Source organism: Mus pahari, chromosome 9 (genome assembly GCF_900095145.1).
Source record: "Mus pahari chromosome 9, PAHARI_EIJ_v1.1, whole genome shotgun sequence".
Classification (NCBI taxonomy): Eukaryota; Metazoa; Chordata; class Mammalia; order Rodentia; family Muridae; genus Mus; species Mus pahari.
In genome coordinates this window covers 46,767,757-46,781,749 of record NC_034598.1, presented here as the reverse complement: position 1 = coordinate 46,781,749, position 13,993 = coordinate 46,767,757, and the positions used below count along the sequence as shown (strand labels likewise).

At 36.5% G+C, this 13,993-nt stretch overlaps 1 protein-coding gene and 1 pseudogene across 1 annotated transcript; one reads left to right on the top strand and one right to left on the bottom strand.

Moving 5' to 3' along the window:
* Window positions 1-2,082: 2,082 nt before the first annotated feature.
* LOC110327024 (olfactory receptor 9K2) lies at window positions 2,083-3,228 on the bottom strand. Its single transcript, XM_021205712.1, has one exon. The coding sequence runs from the start codon at window positions 3,139-3,141 to the stop codon at window positions 2,179-2,181; it is 963 nt and encodes a 320-aa protein (XP_021061371.1). The 5' UTR covers window positions 3,142-3,228; the 3' UTR covers window positions 2,083-2,178.
* Window positions 3,229-9,530: 6,302 nt separating this feature from the next.
* LOC110326082 lies at window positions 9,531-10,491 on the top strand (annotated as a pseudogene).
* Window positions 10,492-13,993: the final 3,502 nt, after the last annotated feature.

The window sequence follows — 13,993 nt, the reverse complement described above, 5'->3', positions numbered from 1 at the left end:
TTTAAGTGATAAAATTAAGCTGCAAAACATTAATTTTAGTTCTTATTATATCATATAGAACTTCTAGAACAAGGTTAAATGGATGTGATAAAATATGACATTGTAGCATTGTTATTAATTACATCAGGAATGCTTCAAGTTTCTTGTCATTTAGGATAATGCTAGTTATAGATTTTCCTAAACATGTTAATTATAAAATTGAAGTGTTCTATTACATTACTTTACTAAAAGCTCTTTAATTGACATTTTGTTATTGCTGCTGAAAATCAAACCAGGGGTTTGATGAATTGGGTGGGTACATCCTCAACTTAGCTCTGCTCATTGGCTTTTCTGTTCATGCAATCACTGCAAACATTGATTCTAGTTCAAAATTACAAAAGCATCTCTTTTCACATAGTTTTGGCTCACTAGTCTTTTAATTTTGTTTTTAGTTGCTAATTGTAGTTTTTGAAATATGTCTTTTTCTCAACAACAGAAGTAAACTTTAGGCCTATAACAGTAGTATTAACCATGTCATTTTCCCTACTTTCAACTTTATACCTTTTAAATCCATTTTTTATTTTTAATTTAGTTTTTACACTCCATATTCCACTCCTCACCCCCATCCAACCTCCCCCTGCTCCTCATCCCACACCTTCTTCTCACCCCACCCTGTCTCCAAGTGGATTCCCCCACCCCCCACCACACCTGACCTCTAAACTCCCTGGGGCCTCAAGTCTCTGGTGGGTTAGGTGCATCATCTCTGAATGAACACAGATCCAGAAGTCCTCTACTGTATGTGTGTTGGGGGCCTCATATCAGCTGGTGTATGCTGTCTGTTTGGTTTCCCAGTGTTTGAGAAATCTTGGGGGTCCAGATTAATTGAGACTGCTGGTCCTCCTACAGGATCTCCCTTCTCCTCAGCTTCTTTCAGCCTTCCCTAATTCAACAACAGGGGTCAGCTGCTTCTGTCCATTGATTGGGTGAAAATATCTGCATCTGACTCTTTCAGCTGCTTGTTGGGTCTTTCGGAGGACAGTCATGATAGATCTCTTTTTGTGAGCTCACTGTAGCCTCAGTAATAGTGTTAGGTCTTGGTACCTCCCCTTGAACTGGATGCCTCTTTGGGCCTGTCACTGGACCTTCTTTTCCTCAGGCTCCTCTCCATTTCCAACCCTGTAATTCTTTCAGAAAGGAAGAGAAGACATCAAGTGAGGGATGGGGTTGCCATCCCACAGTCACATCTCTGACCCATAAATCCAGTTTTTTAATCACCAAGATTATCTCTGCTTGCCAACCATTAGCTCTAGGTCAACTCAAAGTGTGACCTAAAGAGCATCTTTGACATACAGCCTTTGGCATTTAATTGACTACCCAGAGATTTAGCTCATATACTATACTGTGAATACCTCAAAGAATGAAGTGATTCATTCCTATGCCTATCACAATACCAAAACATGTATAAAGGTATCGGATAGAATTTACTAAATAAATCAATATGCACAGAGCGATAGGTGAGGACATACTATTTTTTGTGGTTCATCTACTTCTATATATTTATTAAATAACCTCATTGATAATTAACACAAAGCATTACTAAGAAGGATCAAATTGAGGTAATGAATATTCAATACTTGCCAGTGATTCATCTTCTAGGTTGGTTCTTTTATTCAGATTTATATTTTGTGTGACTCAAAGAACTCCACAATGCGTGGCTTTCTCAGAGAAAGTTTCAAATTAGTGTATGTAGTGAAGATTTCATATAAATACTTGTAAAACTGATAAGCACTCAATATACTAATAACTGAAAAACAGAAAGCCAATATAATTTTTAAAAATAAAATTTGTTATTTTGTGGATTATCAAGATTGTGAATAGGAGGAAAAGGCAATCAAAGAGATCAAATTTAAATAAAAACAGTATTTAATAAATATGGTAAAGATTAAAACACTTTAAACATTATGAAACACACAATGCTTTATGAAATAGAATATTATTAGATATGGGAAGAAAGGATGATATACAAAAGCTTCCCCAGGACATTAACATGTCCACGAATTTAAGAATTACAGGAGGGACAAATATGTCATAATTCATGACAATGTACTGTATACAACAGGCTTCTAATAGCATTGTTATAATAGTTAGGAGAAAATTTTACCATTGGCCACAAAAAGTATGAAATCAATACTCAAAACACTACTTGTAGAATGGGAAAAATGAACCACTCGATTTTTTCTTCTCTAGAAGTTTGCTTAGAGCTTCTTTAACATCTTTGTTTCTCAGAGAGTAAATCAGAGGGTTCAGCATAGGTGTGACTAGGGAATAGCACAAAGAAGCCAGCTTACTCAGTTCAGGAAATCTGTCAGGGGTGAGATACATGAAGAAAACAGCACCATACAGCACACTCACAACACCCAGGTGAGAGCTGCAAGTGGAGAAGGCTTTCTTCCTTCCCTCCACGGAGCGTATCTTTAGAACAGTGGATACAATATACATGTAGGAAACAATGATGACTATGACAGTTGGTAAGATAATGATGCCAGCTAAAGAAAAAGATACTATTTTGTGTATGAAAATGTCAGAACAGGAGAGTCTCTGAAGTGGCCGACTATCACAGTAAAAGTGGTCAATAGCTCGAGAAGCACAAAAGGATAAAGTAAATGTCATGCCGGTCTGGAGAACAGAGCTGATACAGCCACAAAAATAAGAGCCTGCCACCAGCTGAGTGCAGAGACGTGTGGACATGTGAACAGAATACAGGAGTGGGTTGCAGATGGCAATGAAACGGTCATAAGCCATGGCTGCCAGGAGAAATCCTTCAGCCACAATGAAGAGTGCAAAGAGAAAGATCTGGGCCACACAGCCTGCAAATGAGATGGACTTGCTCTCGGTCCAAAAGTTGCTCATAGCCTTCGGTGCAATAACAGATGAGTAGAAGAGGTCGATGAAGGAGAGGTTGCCTAGAAAGAAATACATTGGTGTGTTCAGCCTGGGATCAGTCATAATGATGGCCATCATCCCAAGGTTTCCTAGAAGGATCATGGCATACACAAGCAGAAAGAGCAGGAAGAGGAGGATATGGAGCTCGGGGCTGACCCTGAAGCCTACAAGGATGAAGTCAGTCATATCTGAGTGATTGCTTGTTTCCCTGTCGCCCATGGAAGAGACCTGATGAGAGGCATAAGGCAAAATAAACAAACTCTTAGTTTGACCTTATAAACAGCTGCTACAGGACTAGGGTTTGCAATGCTCTTCTACTGACATTTTTTTTTTTTAATTTTGGCCTCATACCATGGCAAACTGAATTCAAACAAGTGATACAGTATTCAAATACTACTTTTACTTCTATTTCCCGAAATGGCAAAATTAGACATTTCCTTCATATGTTTGATGCCATTTGTGTTTTTATTATCACCTTTCTATACATTTTTTTCTATCTACATACTGAGTTCAATATCACTTCATGGTATTGATGGTCAAAAATGGGGAAGCATCAGAGAGCAGTGGCCATGGCCCCACTACCCCATGGCCATGGGCCTCAATGGGGCCACAAGGTGATGAAGAACAAGGCACAGCCGACCATGCAGGTGCCTCACTAAGCAAACCAAGTTCATGTGGAACATGATCCAGGAGGTGTGCAGCTTCACACCTTATGAGCTGTGCAACATGGAGTTGCTGAACGTGTCCAAGGACAAGTGCGCATTCAAGTTCAAGTTCATCAAGAAGAAGGTAAGCATGCACGTCCAAGTCAAGAGAAAGCGGGAGGAGCTGAGGAACATGGTGGCAGCCATGAGGAAGGCAGTGGCCAAGATTGATGCACCCTCACCCAATAAATGATTGTTCTGTACCAGATAGATAGATAGATAGATAGATAGATAGAGATAGAGATGTCATATGGTTAAAAATGACATTCAGGAAGAAGCTTAAGTGTTGTTTTTAAAGATACTGTAGACTTTAGTATTAAAATTTAGATAAACTTGGAGTTTTAGCTTCGAGTTTCAATAATTTTTTTAAATGATTTTTAAAAAAAAAAAAAAAAAGCTTGCCATATCCATTATCTATTTGGGATCCTAAAGATAAATAGTGGTTACAAATATAACCAATTATAGAAATGGTTAACATATATCATAGGATTTGTTTACCAGAGGAAATACTAATACATTTACTGATAATATTAGAAATTGAACTTAACATCTCATGAATGTCCTAAATGCACTCTCCCAGTAAACCCAATACCTTCTCACTTCATGTGCATTTTATACTGAGATCTTGCTGAGTTGCCAAGACTTATCTTAAACCTTCTGTAGAGCCTAGAAAGCCTTGCACTTATCTTACCTCTCCCTTTTGATCTGTGCTGATTTCTGATCTGTGTCCCAAGGTTCAGCAAGTATTATTTTAATTTTTTCCTGGATTTTGTAATTCCAAGATAAAAAAAAAGGGTGCAGCATATTTACATAATATATTGGAAATAAAAATGGGAAAAATAGGCTTAAATTGCCTTTTTAAAATGTCTCTACATATGCTTTCACAACCAACAATAACACATTTCTTAGAGAGCTCACATAGACTTTCTTATGTTCTTCTACTTATAAAGCAATCTACTCCATTTTATATCCAGTTTGAACTTTGTATTTTTGAGTATGGGTAATAACAATTATTATAAATGTTAATATAATATTTTGCTATGACAGACATTTTCCTAAATGCTTCAGCCACACTCATTTAATCTATAAAATAATAAAATGAGGAGATAATATATTTCATATTTACAAATGAGGTACAAAACATAATGTCTCAAAATTTCATCTACTGGGGTCAGAATCGCATGAAGAAATGCAGCTTTGGAATCCATGTTATTGATCATTCTTGAGACTTAGTACTGCACTTGTACTTTAATAAGTGCTTCTTGATCATTACCTGGCTCACTTTTCCATATTCTCGAGTATTAAGGTAAATTTACTTATCTTTAATATGAATTCCTTAATTCTCCTTCATGGATCAAAACATATTTTCTAATATTATCTTCATATTTTCTTCACATAACAGTAACCTCCTTCTGACCCTCTATGACTCTTACTCCTATATTGTGAGTATGATATATAGCACCTGCAAAAAGGGAACTAATCAGTAAACATGAGTCAAATATGCATATGATAAATGATTATGGAATATGTGTACTCAGAGGGGAGCTAGAGGCTGTGTAATAGCACCATGAACAGCATGAACTTACTGTGAAATATACGGGTTCTGGTTCAGTTTCTCCCTTCTTTTATCTGAAACCTTGGGCAAGTTCCTTGAGCCACAGAGTCTCTGTATGTAAAGAGAAGATAAATTCCTTTGTGGACATAACAAAGCAATTGGTGTTTATCAAGTTAAAATTTTATAATATGTACATGGTATTTTGTGATAAACCATTCTAATGTAAGTAATGGAATAACTGAAAATATTAAAAGGTTATAGAAAATGAAAACCACTTTACTAAATTATTTACTTGGAGAATAAAATAAAAGTATTAAAACAGTAAAATAGTATGTTATTATCCATGGCTGCTTTAAAAGCTAAAAATAGAATATTCATTAATCTAGTTAGTAATTAAGTATGCATGTAATTACAAGCTAGATGATATTTTTCAGGCCAAAGAGAAGTGAGATATCTAAGTAGAGAAAGAGATTAAAGTAGTCATAAACCAATTTTAAAAAATAATGTATTTTTTTCACTTTTCTTTAAAATTGTCTACAGGCAAGAATGAACACAGTTTTAATTTTTAAGATTTATTTCTAGCTCATTCCACATAATGTTTTAATATTAAAGTTGAATTTACTTTACTCTACATTTGGCAAGATCAAGCCCAAATGTTCTCTGTATATTTACTATTGCCACAGCTTTCTGAATCTAGTAATACAAATTAATCACTGTAATGTGTATCTATTGTGGCTAATAGGTAGTAGCTGAATGATATAAAGATGCAGAATGAAAACAATATTTAATAAGCTTATTTTACAAACTTGATTGTTCATAACATAAGAAAAATAGTAAATTTATGACTGAAGACATTCTCTCTCAGGAAATGAATCCTTCCCAGATCACCTACCAAACAAGAGTCAGGTTGTGACATTTATGATTTATCAAATTGCAAATGTTATAATAGTTACTTTTACCTTGTGTAGTATAGTAGTTTGTCAGATTCTGCTAAGAATGAAACAGAATTATGATGCTTCCCTTTTTGTTGTTGTTTGGTTTAGTTCCACAAATGACAAACATAAAGTTAATTGTCTATAAAAAAAAATTACTTTGAGATTAAGATGACTCCCACCCTACAAATGCATACTTATCCCACTTTTAGAACAGAACCTTCTCAAAGAAAAAGTGTAATTAATATCCTTTATAACTTTAGCTGTTGAATTCTTGAAAAATCTCTGAGGTCTTTTTCAGAAGAAAATAAAGGTGAATTTCTGAGTGATGTTCTGTCAAAGTTGAGGTAATTCAGGGAATTGTGTTATGAAGCCACACATATGTGCCTGAAGAAGGCAATGTAGACTCCTCCTGCATTCTAAGATTCTTGCCCACTTATAAGGAATGTAGATTAGCTATCATGCATAGGTAAGTAAAGGCCCTGACCATCTGACATCTCCAATAAGTCTGTCAAAGCACAAGGCATAGTTATCCATGAGGGCTTTGTATTTGGAATAACAGAGTAATATTGTCAAACAGTTACAATAGTAAGATTTCTCTCACCTTCTGGGAGACAGCTCTCCAGAGAGAGGAGAAATTATGTCAATTCTCAAGACATCTGTGTGTTCCAGAACAAAGTCAAAGAAAAGTACAGAGGGTCAGATTTAGTAAGACAAAATTTGTATCAGATGTAAAGTACAGGATTTTATCTTTCCTTCTCTGAATCCTTTTAGGCTGACAAATAGGATCTTCTCATGGTAAATTCTACACCAAAAAGGAAGCATTTTCAATCTACACTTATAAAAGTTTTTATAAATAAAAGAAAATAAATATTAAAGAAAACACATTTAAAACAAAATCTTGGTCTGACACTCAAAATTAATATTGGTCCTATTCTGGAATTCCATTCACCAAAAAAGTTTCCTGTTGTCAGTTTTATCTTGTCAATAGCAATTGGTAGTGAGGTATATAAAAATAGAGAATAGTATATGGCAATGCCTAGCAAAGGCCCTCTAGTTCATTGGTGAAATTTAATAATGACTACCCATATTTAATTTGGGGTTTACTTCTAAATCTAGTTGCCTGAAAGTTGATTATCTAGCTAGCATGTTGCCACATATCAATTTAATGATTTCTCATGGGTTGTATATTTTAAATAATTTTAAGAACTATTCTAGCATTGGCAAAAAAAAATCACGATTTATGTTTAAAAATTAAAGAACAATTTCAATACTATAAATGTTATCACACATAGACCAGGATAATGAATAAGCAAAATGAAGAGCATATTGGGCTCAGGGAGTCTTAATATGTGCAACTAATCAAAGCTCATCCATATAGAGAGGTCATAAGTTGACATCTGAAGTCTTCTGTCACTCTAATCTCTTAAAACAGGGTAGACACTGTCTAACACAAGACATTGCTATCTCTAATTTGTTTTCTTGTCTGAATAGGATCAGATGGAATCTCTTGTAGTTTGCATTTCTCTAATGGATATTGTATTAATTTTTACTGCTGTGATAAAAGTTTCCTGACCTAAGCAATGCTAGAAAAGATTGGTTTACTTTAGCTCACATTTCAAAGTTAAAATTCTACTTTTGGAGGAAAGCATGGTAGCAAGAGCTAGGGAGTCCCTAGTAACATTGCATCCAGTCAAAATGCAAAGAAACATAATTACTATTTGTCAGGTTTCTCCTCCTTTTTATTCAAAAAAGGATCTCAAACTATGGAATGTTACTATCCCAGTAAGATGGGTTTTCCTATCTTAATAAATAAAATCTGATAATTCCTCTTCCATATACTGCCTTAATTTAGATAATCCCTTACTGAAATACACATGGCTTGTCTTATCAATAATTATTAATCTTAATTGGAAATCAATAAAAACCTTTGGAACTAGTATAGTCAAAATATTTTTCATGTTTATTGGCCAGCTGCACTTCATATGCTCTGTTATTTTCATTAACCCACTTAGTGACTATGTTTTTGATTTCTCAAAGGGGTTAATCTTTTCCTGTTTTGCATAGACTAGATATGAACTTTCTTTCAGATGTGTAGATACCAAATAATTTCTTCTATTCTGTAAGCTGACTGTTCACTTGATTGTTTGAGACACTATGTAGAAGCTTTGTAATTTCATGATGTATTATTAGCCAAATGTGTCCTGGCTTTGTTTTCTATACAGCTGGTTTCATTTTCCTGATTCTAATTTATGGGCATAACAATAAGTCACTACAACTTAGTTTAATACTGTGTTTATCTGACAGAATAATTGTGCTAGTTTTATTAGGTTCTTCCTTAGAGTATGTGGCTTTTCTAGGCACAAATTTTTGGACTTATCATGATATCAGATGTTGATTTCATCTTGTGGGCCAGGTCTGAAGTTTAATAAGAAAGTTCACAGGATTCACGAATGGATAAGTATGATAAACATTCCCTCCCTTGGTAGCATGCATAGCACCTTCCAGAACAATGAAAGGTATCCAATAGGCACAAAGTCTCTGTGTGGGTGCCAGTTTTATTTTTCCATGTTCTAGTACTCATGTATGGAGTGTTTTCAGCAATATGATCTTACTGCCAATTTATGAAATGCAACATTGGCAATCATCTGTAATGTTTAGGGGTCTTTGGGACATCGTTGTCCAGCAGTTCCTAAGATGTAACCCATTTCTAACATTGTGATTTTCTGTGTATGTATATATTTATTTTAGAATACTTCTACAGTAGCAGATTTCCATATAAGTTTTTGAAAGTATCTTAGTGTTAGTTATCCCTTCCTGTATTCCCTTTTTATCCTGCTCTCCTATTCCCCCATCCCTTTAACACTTTCCGTACCTTTATTCTCATTTACCCTTTATTTCTGCTGTTTTATATCTTACCTCCTTTCCTAGTCGTAATGGGTATTCCAAGATAAAGCAAAGATATCAAAAGGTTTAAAGCTAATTTCCACAAATAAAAGAGAACATGATGCTTTATCTTTCTGGGTCTTGATTACCTCATTAAGAATTATTATTTCTAGCTCCATTCATTAACCTGTGAATTTCATAACTTTGTTTTTCTTAATATACAAGATCAAAAAAGAAATTATTTGAGATATCATGAAAAAGCTTCATCTTATAATTATAAGTATAGGAGGAGAAGATTACTATATATAAGGCATATAGTAATACTTTTAATAATTTACTGGAGAATAGTTTTAATAAAATAATGTAATAAAAATTTCCAAATATAGAGAGATATACTCATATTGGCAAAACCATGTAACAACACTAAATAAATAAGACCTAAAAAGAGGCATGCGTACGTGACTCCAGTCTTTTTCCCACTAGGGCAGCCAACTCTGCAGGTCTGCGTGGAGCTGTGCTTGTGGGTCTCTGTTCTGCAGGATGGGGTTTGTGAAAGTTGTCAAGAATAAGGCCTACTTTAAAAAATACCAAGTGAGATTTAGAAGGCAGCAAGAGGGTAAAACTAACAACTACTATGCACGGAAACAATTGGTGATCCTGGACAAGAATAAGTACAAAACACCCAGATATAGGATGATAGTTCATGTAACTAACAGAGATATCATCTGCCAGATTGCATATAGAAGGGGATATGATTGTCTGTGCAGCATAGGCACATGAACTTCCAAAATACAGTGTGAAAGTTGGCCTGACAAATTATGCTGCAGCCTATTGCACTGGCCTGCTGCTGGCCCGCAGGTTTCTGAATAGGTTTGGTATGGACAAGATCTATGAAGGCCAAGTGGAGGTGAATGGATGTGAATAAAATTTTGAAAGCATTGATGGTCAGCCTGGTGCCTTCACTTGCTATCTGGATGCAGGTCTTGCCCGAACTACAACTGGCAATATAGTTTTTGGGAACCTGAAGGGAGCTGTGGATGGAGACTTGTCTATCCCTCGCAGTACTAAACGATTCCCTGGTTATGACTCTGAAAGTAAGGAGTTCAATGCAGAGACACATTGGAAGCACGTCATGGGTCACTACATGCACTACCTAATGGAGGAAGATGAAGATGCGTACAAGAAACAGTTCTCTCAGTACATAGAGAACCACGAAACTCCAGATATGGTGGAGGAGATGTCTAAGAAAGCTCATGCCACTATCCGAGAAAATCCAGTCTATGAGAAGTCCATGAGAGAAGTGAAAAAGAAGAGGTGGAATCATCCCAAAATGTCTCTTGCCCAGAAGAAAGACCGAGTTGCTCAAAAGAAGACAAGCTTCCTCAGAGCTCAGGAAAGGGCTGCTAAAGCAGTTTTCTATGAAGATCTTTTCATAAAGACAATAAACATTCTGATCAAGAAAAAAAAAGACCTAAAAAGAAACTCCACATGACAATGTAGTTAAAACATTAAAAACACAACATTTTTTTAAAAGGCAATTGAACGCTGAAATAGAGAAAGATCAGTTGCTTACAAAGCAGGCCCATCAGAGTATCTACTGTTTATTCAGTAGAAACCTCTTAAAGCAGACGGGCCTAGAAAAAGTCTAAATCCTAATGACAGTAGTTAGTAACTCAGACTATTATACCCAGCAAAAGTATCTGTTAAATCTGATGGAGAAATAAAAAATAAAAATAGATATTAAAAATAGATTAAGGGAATTTATGACTACTAAGCCATCTTTACAGAGTATACAAGAAGGACTTCTTCAATATGAAGGGAATAATAAACACATCCAAGAGGTCACAGGGGAAAATAAATAATATCCAGACAGGTAATCAAAAACAATCTGAATAAAAATCACAAAATCAACAAAATGAAAGGAATTAATATATGTTTTCCCACAATACCTCTACTATTAAGTTTAATTCCATAATGAAAAACACAGACTATTTTATTAGAAAATATGATTTATTTTTCTGATGCCTCCAGAAAAAAAAAATCTTGCCATCAATAATAGACACCACCTTAAGTTAAAAGGATAGGTTAAATGGTATTCCATGCAGTTTAACTGAAAAACAAGAAGGCATAGCTATTCTTTCTGTTGTACTTTATAGACTAGTTTGATAAGGATTGGTGTTAGATATTTAAAGATCTGGTAAAATTCAACAGTGAATCCTCTTAGGTATAGACTTTTTTAGTCAAAAACAATTTTATTATTGTTTGAGACATTGAATTTTTAAAATTTATTTACTTATTCACTTTACATCCCAATATCAGCCCCACCTCTTCCCCTCAATACCCACATGCACGAATTCTCCCCCACTTCCCCTCCTCCTCTTCTCTGAGAAGGAATAGCTTCCCATGGGTATCACACCCCCACCCTACCAACCTAGCCACCCCCACTCCCCTTATGTGCTACCTCCCACCCCCACCACCAGTATATCAAGTCACTGCAGGACTAGGCACACCTTCTCCTACTGAGGCCAGGCAAAGTGGTCCAGTTAGGAGAACAAGATTCAAAGGCATGTAACAGATTCAGGGACAGCCCCCACTCCAGTTGTTTGGGAATCTGCATGAATATTGGGGAGGAGGGCTACATCCAGCCTGTGCATGGTTTTTGGTTGGTGCATCAGTCTCTGGGAGCTGCAGAGCATCCAGGTTAGCTGACTTTGTTGGTCTTCCTGTGGAATCCTTCCTCTTTGGGTCCCCCGATCCTTCTCCCAACTCTTCCATAAGACTCCTAAAGGTCCATCTAAAGTTTGGCTGTGGATCTCTGCATCTCTTTCCATTGGCTGGTGGGTGGAGCCTCTCAGAGGACAGTTATGTTAGGCTCCTATATGGAAGCATAACAGAGTATCAGGGATTAGTGCTTACCCATGGGATGGGTCTTAATTTGGGCCAGTCATCTGCTGGATCATTTCCTCTGTCTCTGTTCTATCTTTGTTCCTGCACGTTTTGTAAGCAGGACACATTTTGAGTCAAAGGGTTTTTAGCCATAAAGTACAGGATAGCCACACTACAGCACACAGACCCAAAGAAGCCAAATAACAAGGAGGGAACAAAGGAGGATGCTCGAACCTTTCTCAGAAGGGAAAATAAAATTGCTATCAGAGGTGGGGGGAAGGAGGGAACTGAGTGGGAGAGGGAGTGGAAGGGGGGTCAGGTGTAGAGAGAATAGGGGAGAGAGAAAAGAAATTGAGAGGGCATCTCTAGGATGGTCCAGAGATGTGGGTCAAAGGGAGACCCCAGACTGTCCATGGGGGTGACTCTGGCTAATACTCTTGGCAGTGGGAGATATGGATCCTGAAGTGGCCACTTCCTATAGCCAGGAAGGACTCCCAATAAACACACTGCATTTTACAAACTGTTTGGTTTTTGATCTTTGGTTAACTTTAATGGGATATATGTCTAGAAAGCCAACCAACCTTTTTATGTTTCCAACCTATTGAAATATAGCTTTTAATATATGTCCTAATAATTTCCTGGGGGTTGTTACTATTATTATTTTATTAGTATCTGTTGTAATATCTTCCTTTTGAAATATAATTTTAATAACTTGGGACTTCTCCCTTTTTTAATTAGTTTGGTTAAGGGTTTCTCAATATTTTTTTTCTTTTCACAAAGCCAATTCTTTTTCCCACAGTTATCCAAACTATCTTCATTTCCATTTCATCATTTTTACTCACATATCATTTCTTTCTATGTACAGTTTTGTGTTTGACATATTCTTATTGCTTGAACTCATTGGTATAGTAGGCAATTTCCTAAACAGAACACCAATGGCTCAGACACTAAGATCAACAATTAGTAAATGGACCTCATGAAACTGAAAAGATTTTGTAAGTCAAAAGACACTGTCAATAAGAGAAAATGACAGCCTGCATATTGGGAAAAGATCTTCGCTAACCCTTTATCAGAAAGATATTGAAAATATATATCCAAATATATAATATCCAAAATATAATAACTGAAATTTATAAAGAATTCAAGAAGTTAGACTCCAAAAACCAAATAACCCAATTAAAAATGGAGTATAGAGCTAAACAGAATTCTCAACACAGGAAAATTGAATGACTGAGAGGCACTTAAAGAAATGTTCAATATCCTTAGTCATCAGGAAAATGAAAACAAACCTGAGATTCCATCTTATACCCATCAGAATAGTTAAGATCAAAAGCTCAAGCAATAGCTCATGCTGGCAAGGATGTTAAACAAGGGGAATACTCCTCCATTGTTTGGGGGCATCTCTAGGACATGCCAAAGACTGGGATGGGGGGGGCTCCCAGGAGTCCCAATGGTGATTTTAGCTGAGACTCCTAGTAGTGGGGTTATGAAACCTGAAGTGCCCATGTCCTGTACCCAGGCAGGACCTCCAGTGGATGGATAAGGATACCAATCCACCCAACAAAGCTTTTGACCTAATATTTGTCCTGACTAAAAGGAATGCAGGTACATAGATGGAGCAAAGACTGAGGGAATGGCCAACCAATAACTGGCCCCTCTCCCATGGAGAAACACCAATCTCTGACACTATTAATGATACTTCATTATGCTGGCAGACAGGAACCTAGCATAACTGCCCTTTGAGAAGCTCCACCCAGCAGCTGACTGAAACAGATGCAGATACCCACAGCCAAACATTGTATGGAGCTTGGGACTATTATGGTAGAGTTAGGAAAAGAACTGAAGGCTCTGAAGGGGATAGGAACTCCACAGGAAGACCAATAGAGTCAACTAACCTGGATCCTTGGGAGCTATCAGAGACTAAACCACAAACCAAAGAGCATACACGAGTTCAACTTACCCTACCCCCCAGCATATATGTAGCAGATGTATAGCTCATTCTTCATGAGTGTCCTCCAACAACTGGAGCTGCAGCTGTCCTTAAATCTGTTGCCTGCCTGTGGATTCTGTTCCCCTAATTGGGCTTTCTTGTATGGCCTCAGTGGGAG